This window comes from Oncorhynchus nerka, linkage group LG20 (assembly GCF_034236695.1).
Source record: "Oncorhynchus nerka isolate Pitt River linkage group LG20, Oner_Uvic_2.0, whole genome shotgun sequence".
NCBI classification, from domain to species: domain Eukaryota; kingdom Metazoa; phylum Chordata; class Actinopteri; order Salmoniformes; family Salmonidae; genus Oncorhynchus; species Oncorhynchus nerka.
The window spans coordinates 72,226,362-72,240,103 of record NC_088415.1 but is presented as its reverse complement, the minus strand read 5'-3'; the positions used below and the strand labels follow the sequence as shown (position 1 = coordinate 72,240,103).

The 13,742-nt window shown below is 48.6% G+C and overlaps 1 protein-coding gene across 7 annotated transcripts in view; it reads right to left on the bottom strand.

Moving 5' to 3' along the window:
- The window catches only part of LOC115103082 (E3 ubiquitin-protein ligase RNF220-like), a 194,510-nt gene that overhangs the window by 17,975 nt on the left and 162,793 nt on the right, over nt 1–13,742 (bottom strand). For all 7 annotated transcript variants that reach the window (XM_065005737.1, XM_065005739.1, XM_065005736.1 and 4 more), the window contains 3 exons: nt 11,349–11,532; nt 11,188–11,243; nt 10,954–11,068 (listed from right to left, as the gene is read on the bottom strand). In XM_065005737.1, coding sequence (XP_064861809.1) covers nt 10,954–11,068; nt 11,188–11,243; nt 11,349–11,532 — 355 coding nt within the window. The remainder of the gene's footprint in view (nt 1–10,953; nt 11,069–11,187; nt 11,244–11,348; nt 11,533–13,742) is intronic.

Sequence of the window (13,742 nt, the reverse complement as noted above, 5' to 3'; positions counted from 1 at the left end):
TGACTGACTGCGTGTATTGGTTCCTGACTTCCCTGAACAGTTGCATATCGCGGGGACTGTTCGATGCTATTGCAGTCCGCCACAGGATGTTTTTGTGCTGGTCGAGGGCAGTCAGGTCTGGAGTGAACCAAGGGCTGTATCTGTTCTTAGTTCTGCATTTTTTGAACGGAGCATGCTTATCTAAAATGGTGAGGAAGTTACTCTTAAAGAATGACCAGGCATCCTCAACTGACGGGATGAGGTCAATGTCCTTCCAAGATACCCGGGCCAGGTCGATTAGAAAGGCCTGCTCACAGAAGTGTTTTAGGGAGCGTTTGACACTGATGAGGGGTGGTCGTTTGACTGCGGCACCGTAGCGGATACAGGCAATGAGGCAGTGGTCGCTGAGATCCTGGTTGAAGACAGCGGAGGTGTATTTGGAGGGCCAGTTGGTCAGGATGACGTCTATGAGGGTGCCCTTGCTTACAGAGTTAGGGTTGTACCTGGTGGGTTCCTTGATGATTTGTGTGAGATTGAGGGCATCTAGCTTAGATTGTAGGACTGCCGGGGTGTTAAGCATATCCCAGTTTAGGTCACCTAACAGAACAAACTCTGAAGCTAGATGGGGGGCAATCAATTCACAAATGGTGTCCAGGGCACAGCTGGGGGCTGAGGGGGGTCGGTAGCAGGCGGCAACAGTGAGAGACTTATTTCTGGAGAGAGTAATTTTCAGAATTAGTAGTTCGAACTGTTTGGGTATGGACCTGGAAAGTATGACATTACTTTGCAGGCTATCTCTGCAGTAGACTGCGACTCCTCCCCTTTGGCAGTTCTATCTTGACGGAAGATGTTATAGTTGGGTATGGAAATCTCTGAATTTTGGTGGCCTTCCTGAGCCAGGATTCAGACACGGCAAGGACATCAGGGTTAGCAGAGTGTGCTAAAGCAGTGAGTAAAACAAACTTAGGGAGGAGGCTTCTGATGTTGACATGCATGAAACCAAGGCTTTTTCGATCACATAAGTCAACAAATGAGGGTGCCTGGGGACATGCAGGGCCTGGGTTTACCTCCACATCACCCGCGGAACAGAGAAGGAGTAGTATGAGGGTGCGGCTAAGGGCTATCAAAACTGGTCGCCTAGAGCGTTGGGGACAGAGAATAAGAGGAGCAGGTTTCTGGGCATGGTAGAATATATTCAGGGCATAATGCACAGACAGGGGTATGGTGGGGTGCGGGTACAGCGGAGGTAAGCCCAGGCACTGGGTGATGATGAGAGAGGTTTTATCTCTGGACATGCTGGTTGTAATGGGTGAGATCACCGCATATGTGGGAGGTGAGACAAAGGAGGTATCAGGGGTATGAGGAGTGGGACTAGGGGCTCCATTGTGAACTAAAACAATGATAACTAACCTGAGCAACAGTATACAAGGCATATTGACATTTGAGAGAGACATACAGCGAGGCATACAGTAATCACAGGTGTTGAATTGGGAAAGCTAGCTAAAACAGTGGGTGAGACAACAGCTAATCAGCTAGCATAACAACAGCAGGTGAAATGGCATTGACTAGGCAACTCGGCCGACAGATAAAACAAACAAGCAGAATGGAGTACCGTGATTAATGGACAGTCCAGCGTGCATCAGCTATGTAGCCAAGTGATCAGAGTCCAGGGGGCAGCGGTGGATGGGGCAGGGGGGCTGGGCTGGCGAGTGTTATCCAGGTTAAAAAAACTAACAATGACTAAATAGCTTGTAGCTGGCTAGCTGGTTAGCTTCTGGAGACTGAGGAGCTGGCTGTTTACAATGGGCACATTTTCATCCAAGCTACTCAATACTGCCCCAGCAGTCATAAAAAGTTAACAAAGTTAACCATTTTCACTGTAGTGTCCAAAACATCTTTCAAGCTGTCAGGCATTTCCTTGGCAGTAAGAGCCTCTCTGTGGATGCTGCAGTGTACCCAAGTAGCGTCATGAGCAACTACTTGCATGCGCGTTACCACTCCACTATGTCTCCCTGTCATGGCTTTTACGCAATCAGTACAGATACCAACACATCTTGACCACCAAATTCCATTTGATGTCACAAAGCTGTCCAGTACTTTAAAAATATCCTCTCCTGTTGTCCTGGTTTCCAGTGGTTTGCAGAAGAGGATGTCTTCCTTAATAGACCCCCATAAACGTAACAGATATATACCAGGAGTTGTGCCAGGCCTGCCATGTCATCCAGCTGTAACGCATAGAATTCACTGGCTTTTATGCGAAGCAGTAATTGTTTCAAAACATCTCCTGCCATGTCACTGATGCATCATGAAACAGTGTTGTTTGATGAAGGCATTGTCTGGATAGTTTTTTTTTACGTTTCCCCCATCATTGTCCCAGCCAAATCCATGGCAGCAGGAAGAATTAAGTCCTCCACAATAGTATTGGGCATGTCTGCAGTAGCTACTCGGTAGTTCACCATATAAGACGCTTCTAAATAATGGTATCTGTTGCTTTTATATATGTCTTACTACTCAAAATACGTATTTATTCTTGCTAAAAAAACTCCTGTGGCTTATTTTTCAAATGATCATGTTTTGTTTCTAAATGTCTGTGCAACAGTGAAGGTTTCCCGTCAGAGTAATGGTTAATGTGATTGGATGTTAATTATTTGACTAGGCTACCTGTATTTGACATTGTGTTGTTATTTCGCTGAACACTAGATGGTTTAATTTTATTTGAAACGAGGCTGCTCAGGCGAGAGAGAAAAACTTGCCCAAATGCATAGCTCCGTTGGAAAATATAAATGTACAGTTTGGTACATTTTTCTGACCATGTACAGAAATGGTCAGAAAAACCCCTCCAGTTTGGGAATACCTGCAGTAAGCCAACAGACACTAAGGAGGAATGGTTAAAAACTATAATTCCCAGAACAACCCTCTCTCTATGATGAATGACATCATTCCCCTCCGGCATATAATAAAATATCCTCCAAAAATCCCCTGGAACCTGATCAAATAAGGATTTTTCTAAACTGGGTGGGTCGAGCCCTGAAAGCTGATCGGCTGTCAGCAGTGGTATATCAAATCAAAGTTTATTTGTCCGTGCGCCGAATACAACAGTGAAATGCTTACTTACAGTGAAATGCTTACTGACAGGCTCTAACCAATAGTGTGGAGGAAAAAAAGTGTGTGTGTGTGTGTGTAGGTAAGTAAACAAATAAAACAACAGTAAAAAGACATTTGAAAATAACAGTAGCAAGGCTATATACAGACACCGGTTAGTCAGGATTATTGAGGTAGTATGTACATGTGGGTATGGTTAATGTGACTGTACATATATGATGAACAGATAGTAGCAGTAGCGTAAAAAGAGGGGTTGCCGGGTGGTGGGACACAATGCAGATAGCCCGGTTAGCCAATGTGCGGGAGCACTGGTTGGTCGGGCCAATTGAGGTAGTATGTACATGAATGTATAGTTAAAGTGACTATGCATATAAGATAAACAGAGAATAGCAGCAGCAGCGTAAAAGAGGGGTTGGGGGGGCACACAATGCAAATAGTCCGGGTAACCATTTGGTTACCTGTTCAGGAGTCTTATGTCTTGGGGGTAAAAACTGTTAAGAAGCTTTTTTGTCCTAGACTTGGCACTCCGGTACCGCTTGCCATGCGGTAGTAGAGAGAACAATCTATGACTGGGGTGGCTAGGGTCTTTCTGACAATTTTCAGGACCTTCCCCTGACACCGCCTGGTGTAGAGGTCCTGGATGGCAGGCAGCTTTGCCCCAGTGATGTACTGGGCAGTACGCACTACCCTCTGAAGTGCCTTGCGGTCGGAGGCCGAGTAATTGCCGTACCAGGCAGGTCAGGATGCTCTCGATGTTGCAGCTGTAGAACCTTTTGAGGATCTCAGGACCCATGCCAAATCTGTTTAGTTTCCTGAGGGGGAATAGGCTTTGTCGTGCCCTCTTCATGACTGTCTTGGTGTGTTTGGACCATTCTAGTTTGTTGGTGATGTGGACACCACGGAACTTGAAGCTCTCAACCTGCTCCACTACAGCCCTGTCGATGAGAATGGGAACGTGCTTGGTGCTCCTTTTCCTGCAGTCCACAATCATCTCCTTAGTCTTGGTTACGTTGAGGGATAGGTTGTTGTTCTGGCACCACCCGGCCAGGTCTCTGACCTCCTCCCTATAGGCTGTCTCATCGTTGTCGGTGATCAGGCCTACCACTGTTGTGTCGTCAGCAAACTTAATGATGGTGTTGGGAGTAGTGCCTGGCCATGCAGTCGTGGGTGAACAGGGAGTACACGAGGGGACTGAGCACACACCCCTGGGGAGCTCCAGTGTTGAGGATCAGCATGGCAGATGTGTTGCTACCCACCCTCACCACCTGGGCGCGGCCCGTCAGGAGGTCCAGGATCCAGTTGCAGAGGGAGGTGTTTAGTCCCAGGTTCCTTAGCTTAGTGATGAGCTTTGAGGGTACTATGGTGTTGAACGCTGAGCTGTAGTCAATGAATAGCATTCTCGCATAGGTGTTCCTTTTGTCTAGGTGGGAAAGGGCAGTGTGGAGTGCAATAGAGATTGCATCATCTGTGGATCTGTTTGGGCAGTATGCAAATTGGAGTGGGTCTAGGGTTTCTGGGATAATGGTGTTGATGTGAGCCATGGCTATGGACGTGAGTGCCACGAGTCTGTAGTCATTTAGGCAGGTTGACTGTGTTCTTGGGCACAGGGACTATGGTGGTCTGCTTGAAGCATGTTGGTATTATAGACTCAATCAGGGACATGTTGAAAATGTCAGTGAAGACACCTGCCAGTTGGTTAGCACATACCCAGAGCACACGCCCTGGTAATCCATCTGGCCCCGCAGCCTTGTGAATGTTGACCTGTTTAAAGGTCTTACTCACGTCGGCTACGGAGAGCGTGATCACACAGTCGTCCGGAACAGCTGATGCTCTCATGCATGCCTCAAAGAGAGCATAGAAGTGATTTAGCTCATCTGGTAGGCTCGTGTCACTAGTTTGCAAGCCCTGCCACATCCAACGAGCATCGGAGCCAGTGTAGTATGATTCAAACTTAGCCCTGTATTGACGTTTGATGGTTCGTTGCAGGGCATAGCAGGATTTCTTGTAAGCCTTGAAAGTGGCAGCTCTACCCTTTAGCTCAGTGCGAATGTTGCCTGTAATCCATGGCTTCTGGTTGGGGTATGTACGTACAGTCACTGTGGGGACGATGTCCTCAATGCACTTATTGATAAAGCCAGTGACTGATGTGGTGTATTCCTCAATGTCATCGGAAGAATCCCGGAACATGTTCCAGTCTGTGATAGCAAAGCAGTCCAGTAGTTTAGCATCTGCTTCATCTGACCATTTTTTTAAAGACTGAGTCACTGGTGCTTCCTGCTTTAATTTTAGCTTGTAAGCAGGAATCAGGAGGATAGAGTTGTGGTTGGATTTACCAAATGGAGGGCGAGGGAGAGCTTTGTACGCATCTCTGTGTGTGGAGTACAGGTGATCTAGAGTTTTTTCCCTCTGGTTGCACATTTAACATGTTGATAGAGATTTGGTAGAACTGATTTAAGTGTCCCTGCATTAAAGTCTCCGGCCACTAGGAGCGCCACCTCTGGGTGAGTGGTTTCCTGTTTGCTTATTTCCTTATACAGCTGACTGAGTGCGGTCTTAGTGCAGGCATCCGTCTGGTAAATAAATAGCCACGAAAAGTATAGCTGAGAACTCTCTAGGCAAGTAGTGTGACCTGCAATTTATCATAATATACTCTACTTTTGGTGAGCAAAATCTAGAGACTTCCTTAGATTTCGTGCACCAGCTGTTATCAGACCGTATACCACGGGTATGACAAAACATTTATTTTTACTGCTCTAATTACATTGGTAACCAGTTCATGTGAAGGTGGTAAATGACATTTTAATGGCATCGGACCGAGGCTCTGCATCTGTCCTCATGCTCCTAGACCTTAGTGCTGCTTTTGATACCATCGATCACTACATTCTTTTGGAGAGATTGGAAACCCAAATTGGTCTACACGGACATGTTCTGGCCTGGTTTAGATCTTATCTGTCGGAAAGATATCAGTTTGTCTCTGTGAATGGTTTGTCCTCTGACAAATCAACTGTAAATTTCGGTGTTCCTCAAGGTTCCGTTTTAGGACCACTATTGTTTTCACTATATATTTTACCTCTTGGGGATGTTATTCGAAAACATAATGTTAACTTTCACTGCTATGCGGATGACACACAGCTGTACATTTCAATGAAACATGGTGATGCCCCAAAATTGCCCTCGCTAGAAGCCTGTGTTTCAGACATAAGGAAGTGGATGGCTGCAAACTTTCTACTATTAAACTCGGACAAAACAGAGATGCTTGTTCTAGGTCCCAAGAAACAAAGAGATCTTCTGTTGAATCTGACAATTAATCTTAATGGTTGTACAGTCGTGTCAAATAAAACTGCGAAGGACCTCGGCGTTACTCTGGACCCTGATCTCTCTTTTGAAGAACATATCAAGACCATGGACAGCTTTTTTCCATCTACGTAACATTGCAAAAATCTGAAACTTTCTGTCCAAAAATGATGCAGAAAAATTAATCCATGCTTTTGTCACTTCTAGGTTAGACTACTGCAATGCTCTACTTTCCGGCTACCCGGATAAAGCACTGAATAAACTTCAGTTAGTGCTAAATACGGCTGCTAGAATCCCGACTAGAACCAAAAAATTTGATCATATTACTCCAGTGCTAGCCTCTCTACACTGGCTTCCTGTCAAAGCAAGGGCTGATTTCAAGGTTTTACTGCTAACCTACAAAGCATTACATGGGCTTGCTCCTACCCATCTCTCTGATTTGGTCCTGCCGTACATACCTACACGTACACTACGGTCACAAGACGCAGGCCTCCTAATTGTCCCTAGAATTTCTAAGCAAACAGCTGGAGGCAGGGCTTTCTCCTATAGAGCTCCATTTTTATGGAACGGTCTGCCTACCCATGTCAGAGACGCAAACTCGGTCTCAACCTTTAAGTCTTTACTGAAGACTCATCTCTTCAGTGGATCATATGATTGAGTGTAGTCTGGCCCAGGAGTGGGAAGGTGAACGGAAAGGCTCTGGAGCAACGAACCACCCTTGCTGTCTCTGCCTGGCCGGTTCCCCTCTTTCCACTGGAATTCTCTGCCTCTAACCCTATTACAGGGGCTGAGTCACTGGCTTACTGGGGCTCTCTCATGCCGTCCCTGGAGGGGGTGCGTCACCTGAGTGGGTTGATTCACTGTTGTGGTCATCCTGTCTGGGTTGCCCCCCCCCCTTGGGTTGTGCCGTGGCGGAGATCTTTGTGGGCTATACTCAGCCTTGTCTCAGGATGGTAAGTTGGTGATTGAAGATATCCCTCTAGTGGTGTGGGGGCTGTGCTTTGGCAAAGTGGGTGGGGTTATATCCTTCCTGTTTGGCCCTGTCCGGGGGTGTCCTCGGATGGGGCCACAGTGTCTCCTGACCCCTCCTGTCTCAGCCTCCAGTATTTATGCTGCAGTAGTTTATGTGTCGGGGAGCTAGGGTCAGTTTGTTATATCTGGAGTACTTCTCCTGTCCTATTCGGTGTCCTGTGTGAATCTAAGTGTGCGTTCTCTAATTCTCTCCTTCTCTCTTTCTTTCTCTCTCTCGGAGGACCTGAGCCCTAGGACCATGCCCCAGGACTACCTGACATGATGACTCCTTGCTGTCCCCAGTCCACCTGGCCATGCTGCTGCTCCAGTTTCAACTGACCTGAGCCCTAGGACCATGTCCCAGGACTACCTGACATGATGACTCCTTGCTGTCCCCAGTCCACCTGGCCATGCTGCTGCTCCAGTTTCAACTGTTCTGCCTTACTATTATTCGACCATGCTGGTCATTTATGAACATTTGAACATCTTGGCCGTGTTCTGTTGTAATCTCCACCCGGCACAGCCAGAAGAGGACTGGCCACCCCACATATGCTCTCTAATTCTCTCTTTCTCTCTCTCGGAGGACCTGAGCCCTAGGACCGTGCCCCAGGACTACCTGACATGATGACTCCTTGCTGTCCCCAGTCCACCTGACTGTGCTGCTGCTCCAGTTTCAACTGTTCTGTCTTATTATTATTCGACCATGCTGGTCATTTATGAACATTTGAACATCTTGGCCATGTTCTGTTATAATCTCCACCCGGCACAGCCAGAAGAGGACTGGCCACCCCACATAGCCTGGTTCCTCTCTAGGTTTCTTCCTAGGTTTTGGCCTTTCTAGGGAGTTTTTCCTAGCCACCGTGCTTCTACACCTGCATTGCTTGCTGTTTGGGGTTTTAGGCTGGGTTTCTGTACAGCACTTTGAGATATCAGCTGATGTACGAAGGGCTATATAAATACATTTGATTTGATAATAGCAGTAAGGCACCTCAGGGGTTTGTGGTATATGGCCAATATACCACGGCTAACGGCTGTATCCAGGCACTCCACAATGCGTCATACCTAAGAACAGCCCTTAGCCATGGTATATTGGCCATATACCACATCCCCTGAGGTGCCTTATTGCTTAAGTAGAAAACAACGGCTGGGAGGGAGAAAAACAATAAATATCTGGGAATAATACAGTTTCAGTTGGAGAGTTACTGTGACTGTCTGTGGAGGTGTCCCAAACGGCACCCAATTCCCTGTACAGAGCACTACGTTTGGCTTTCTTTTTCCCCATAAGGCACAATCAAAAGTAGTGCACTATTTAGGGAATAGGGTGCCAACCAGTGAGTATGTGCTCCAGAGCAGACTGGTTGGTGGAAACATTAAATACACGGGCGTGTGTCACATCTGGAGCAGAGCAGCCGATAGATAAGCTAATAAAGCTGATTCAGGAGGCAGGCAGGAGGCCCTGCTCATGGCTTAGGCATACTCTTCCTTCTGTCTGACAACCAGCGGGAGTGATCTATGGCCTGCCCGCCTAACACACCTAATGCCCCTCTCCACCACATAATGGCACAGAGAGGTGGCTGTCGCGAATGTGTGTGTGTGTGTGTGAGGGAGATGGACTGTGTGTGTATGTGTGTGTAAGAGGGGAGGCAGGGAGCCTCAACAGGGTTACAGCGATGAATCAACCTAAGCTGTCATGCTCCTGGCTTCACCACTTAGGGAGCGCTCACCTGTCTTTCTTCATGCCGACACACACACACACACCAAAAAAAGAGCAACTCGCTATTCTTACACTCACTTAAGCCTAAACCCCCGACACTGTTATCCTTATGGACACAAGGCTTTCCCTCCCTAACCCTCAGACAGTCACTGTGTTTACATCGGTCTGTCTGCCACACAGACGGATCATAACCACACTGCCCCAGAGGATGTGCTGCTGATGAATTCATCCTCCCACTCCGCACACACATTCATCCTGGGTACACACACTGTCACCCAGGAAGAGGGGAGGAGGGATAGGGCCAGATACGTGATCACAGTGTACCGATGAGCCCAGATCAGGGTCATTCCCTTTATAGTACACCAGTTCTGACCAGGGCCCATAGGGCTCCGGTCAAAAGTAGTGCACTATAAAGGGAATAGGGTGCCATTTGGGACGCAACCCAGATCAATACACCTCAAGCTGCTTTGCTTATGCACCAGTTCAGTTCTCCAGCAGCAGGCTGATATTTAATATGTGGCTAGACCAGCTCTACTCTAAGCTGAGCAACTTCCTCCTGATTGATTCATTTAAATTAAGCATTTAGCCTGCCAGGCAGGCAGGGCAGCCCTCCCAAGAGTGTGTAGAAAAGTGTGTGTGTGTGACTACGGGCGCTAAGAGAAAGAGGAAATAAACATGTGTGTGTGGATTTAGAAAACACTTGCTACTCTCGTACTACTAGGCAGTTTAACATGAGCCCTTTACAGGAAGTCAATGATGATGATGGCGGCTGAGGGAGAGTAAGAAACGGAGCCGTTTGGCTGCTTTATTGAAAACAAAACACTCATTTATCTCAGTCAGAGTCAGCAGGGGAAATGGACACTGAGGAAAGGAAATGGCCAAATGAGATGTGAGGAAGGAGTCAGAAGTAGTCAGTAAGTCAGTCAGTCTCTGAGGCTTGGACAAGTGAAGGCAGCAAGGAAGAGAGAGAGGGATTGTGATGGAAGGCAGTGGCAGACTGCAGTTTTGACCTGTGGCCATGTTTAAGATAGGGGTGGGGGGAAACTGAAGCAACTGAGCCAAAATGGGGCGCAAAAGGAGCAAAGGGGGGGAACATGGAATATGCCAAACATGCAGAAGCAAGCAATCAACCAAAATCCCTCTCTCTCTCCACTTGCTGTGCTGCTCTGACCCCAATTACCCATTCAGAGGGGCCGGCCATGCTGCTGCTGGTGGAAATTGTTTTCTGGGCACCGCTTGTCGGGGAATATGGATGAGGACATGGAGATGAGGGAATTAGAGGGGCTGCCCTTTCACATGAACAGGTTATTCACATTTATCTGCTGCTTGGCAGGGAGGGGCTGGGGAGACTGGAGCTGGGCTTCTACTAGGAGGTCTGCTGCTAGGCAGGGAGGGGCTGGGGAGACTAGAGCTGGGCTTCTACTAGGAGGTCTGCTGCTAGGCAGGGAGGGGCTGGGGAGACTGGAGCTGGGCATCTACTAGGAGGTCTGCTGCTAGGTAGGTAGCAGGAGGGAGGTAGTGTGTGTGCTTATGTGGTGAAATTAGGATTCCTGCGTGGTGCTGTGTGTCTGGCCCAGATGGAGCACACGGCTACAGAGAGAGGATCAATACCACAGGAGCCTCTCTGTGATCAGACCAGTGGATGAAGTGAGTCAAAGCAACAGATTCACCGGCTATCTCACCGCAGGAGGAAAAATGACCACACAAAATGCATCATTTATGACCCAACCGGCCGGGCGAAGGAAGGAAAGAAAACTAATTTGAGAGTAATAGAAACGAGATAGGAAAGGGCTTGGGTGGGTGGGTGTGTGTGCTCTGGGGCTGAGAAGAGGGGAGGACGGGATGGTTCTTACTTCTCTATTTCACTGTTTTTACAGGTCCGGGGTGCGTTGGAGGATGAGCAGGCGGCGTTGGGGTCCTGAGGCAGCTGCTGCTTGCTGCTCTCGCCATTGCTGGTGGAGGGCATCTCTGCAGAGAGAGATGTGGAACTATGACCTTGACATTAAATCAATACGGTCAAAAGATTTCAATATGGTAACCATAAAAACAGAAGATGACATGACATCTTGTTCCAAGCCTCAACTCACCATCACTGGCCCATTTGGAGAACTCTGCCGCTATTCTGTTGGACGGCATTCCACCACTGAAAGAGCAAACAAAACCCAAAGCCGTGAGCAGGAGCGCAACGCCACAGTCAGTAGAGTAGACCAGAGTGGACTTCAGTAGAGTGGTAGGAGTGAGAACCTACTTCAACACCGCCCCGCGCAGGGCCTCCCGTTCTTTGGCTTCTCCTTGGTCCTCTCCGGAGCAGGGAATGATGTCTGCCTCTGTGTACTGGGCCTTGCCGTACTCCAGCGTGTCGTCTCCATCCACGTCCAGGTCGGCGTCGCTGTCGTGGCTCTCCTTAGTGCTACACATGGCAAAGCCTGTTCCTGAGGAGCGGGAGGGGGGCAGAGGGAGGGAGGGGAGAGCGGAGGGGGGCAAGGTCATTGCCTAGGCTCTGTCAGACCATGCAACCGTCCTTAATATTGTGGAGGGAAATACAAATGCGTTTAAACACTGTATATACACTTCACAACCTCTGAAGCAGGCAGTTCTGTCATGTCAGACAGGATGACAGTGTAAAGCAGGGCTCCAACAGTAGCAAGCCCTTCTTCCAGACCCCGTCTCCCTATCGCTCTCTCTACACACGTAGACCAGCAGGGTAAGAAAGATCTGAGCTAGCTATTAAACCTGCTGCTAAAGCAGACTGATTGAAATAGACATGTTGAGATGCTGCAATCTCCCCTCCCTCCCTGTAAAGTGTTGTTGGCTGTCAGCGGCAGACAGAGGGAGGAGGTTTACTGGGTTGTGTCAGCTGTCTGTCAGCTGCCAGTGGCTGGTTATCTGGTTATGGGAGCGTGGCAGTCTGGGGGGGGGGGCTGGCTGACTGGCGGTAGATCTGACTGGCACCTCTATAAACCCTGTGATGAGCGGCCCGCCAGACAAACTCCTGCCTGACTGGCGCTTTCAGCTCCACTTAGGACCTGCCTCTCCCCCTGCCTGTGCTGCCACGGAGACGCACACAGCGCTGGGGGCTGATTGAGTGGTCAGGGACCGAGTGTCTCACTCGTCTAGGACTGGACACTGACAGCTGACGTGTCAGGACAGGAGATGGTACATGGCTGTGGTGGGGTACAGACAGACTGGGCTCATGTGGAGACATAGGTAGATCCATGGATATATGTCCTAAAATCAACCCAGCACAGAGACCCAGAAGGCAGGCAGCCTCCTCCCCTCCCCCTGTGAAGGATGGAGGAAGCGGCTGCTGGAGGAGAGGATAAAACTCTGTCCCTGCCCGCCACCAAGGCTAACCCTTTTTACAATGTGCCCATGCTTTTAGTGATCACATAAAAAGGGACCTTTTAAGTTTTATTTGGTCCCTGTGGCTGCTTGGAGCATATGCGAACAATGGCTGTGGTGCATAAATGTCTGTTCAGCTGCTGGTGGCAGAGGCAGTAGTACCAGACAGCTGAGGGGACCAGCGGGCAGCATGGAAGCCTATCCTATCCAAATAGACCACCGCCATTCAGGGACTTTGAGACGATTGAAATACTATAGAGCAAGGGATGGGCTAATAATGTGTTTTTCAAGTCCAAGCCTTTGTCTCTCCTACAGCACAGGCAACCACCTGGACCTGGGGGATGCCTCAAAGGCCGCTGGGAAGGAGGGGAGGAAGGGAGGTATGGCGGCCAGGCGGTAAGGTCATAAATGAGATAAACTGCAAATGATGCCCTGCATTTAATTTATCTACTGTGAACGAGTGGCGACACGTAGGAGAGGCTAAAATAAATAAATAGATTGTCCCTCCGTCCCGACCACTAATGGCGGCCGCTGGCCAGGCACATTGGGGAGGAGAAAGTGGCAGAGGGTTGGAAGGAACCTGAAATCACTGTTAATCCAATCAATTGATCAGCGTATGGATCCTGCGGCTAGTTAGCGATGCATGGCTGGGATTGGGGCCAGGAGATGGGAGGGACAGAGGCAGAGCAGCACAGCATTGATTTTTCAAAAGGCTGTGGTGTGGTGGCTCTCTGGCTGAGGAGAGAGAGGCTCTAGATGCTTTCACTGTTCCCGACCCACCCACTGACAAGGCCGGGGCCACTGTTGCCCCTAAGAAGTGGACTTTCCACTGCTAAGTGTTACTAGGTAGGATTAGCCTTAAACCCATTGGGACATGAAGAAATATTTCTCTCAAATATACTTCCCCCAACTGGAACCGACAGGTGTGGGCTGCCTACAACTGCTGCATTCAATCCAATTCAATCTCAATTCACCACAGCGGTAAGTGTGGAAGAAGACTATAAAGACAAGTAGGGAAAACAAGATCCTCATCACACTGATAGTTGACTGATAGAAACTAAAACGAGGGGATGCTGTAAAAGCAAGTGGCATGTAGCCGAACCGTCCGGCTGAAATTGGATTGCCCAAAGTCAGACCCGGTTGATGTCCCATGAGCAGAGAGGAGAGGAGGACTACAGCAGTCTGACGCAACGGATAGTGTCCCAAATGCCACTCTATTCACCATTAAAGTGCACTACTCCTTACCAGAGCCCTATGGGCCATGTTGAAAAACTAAATAGGGAATAGGGTGCCATTTAGG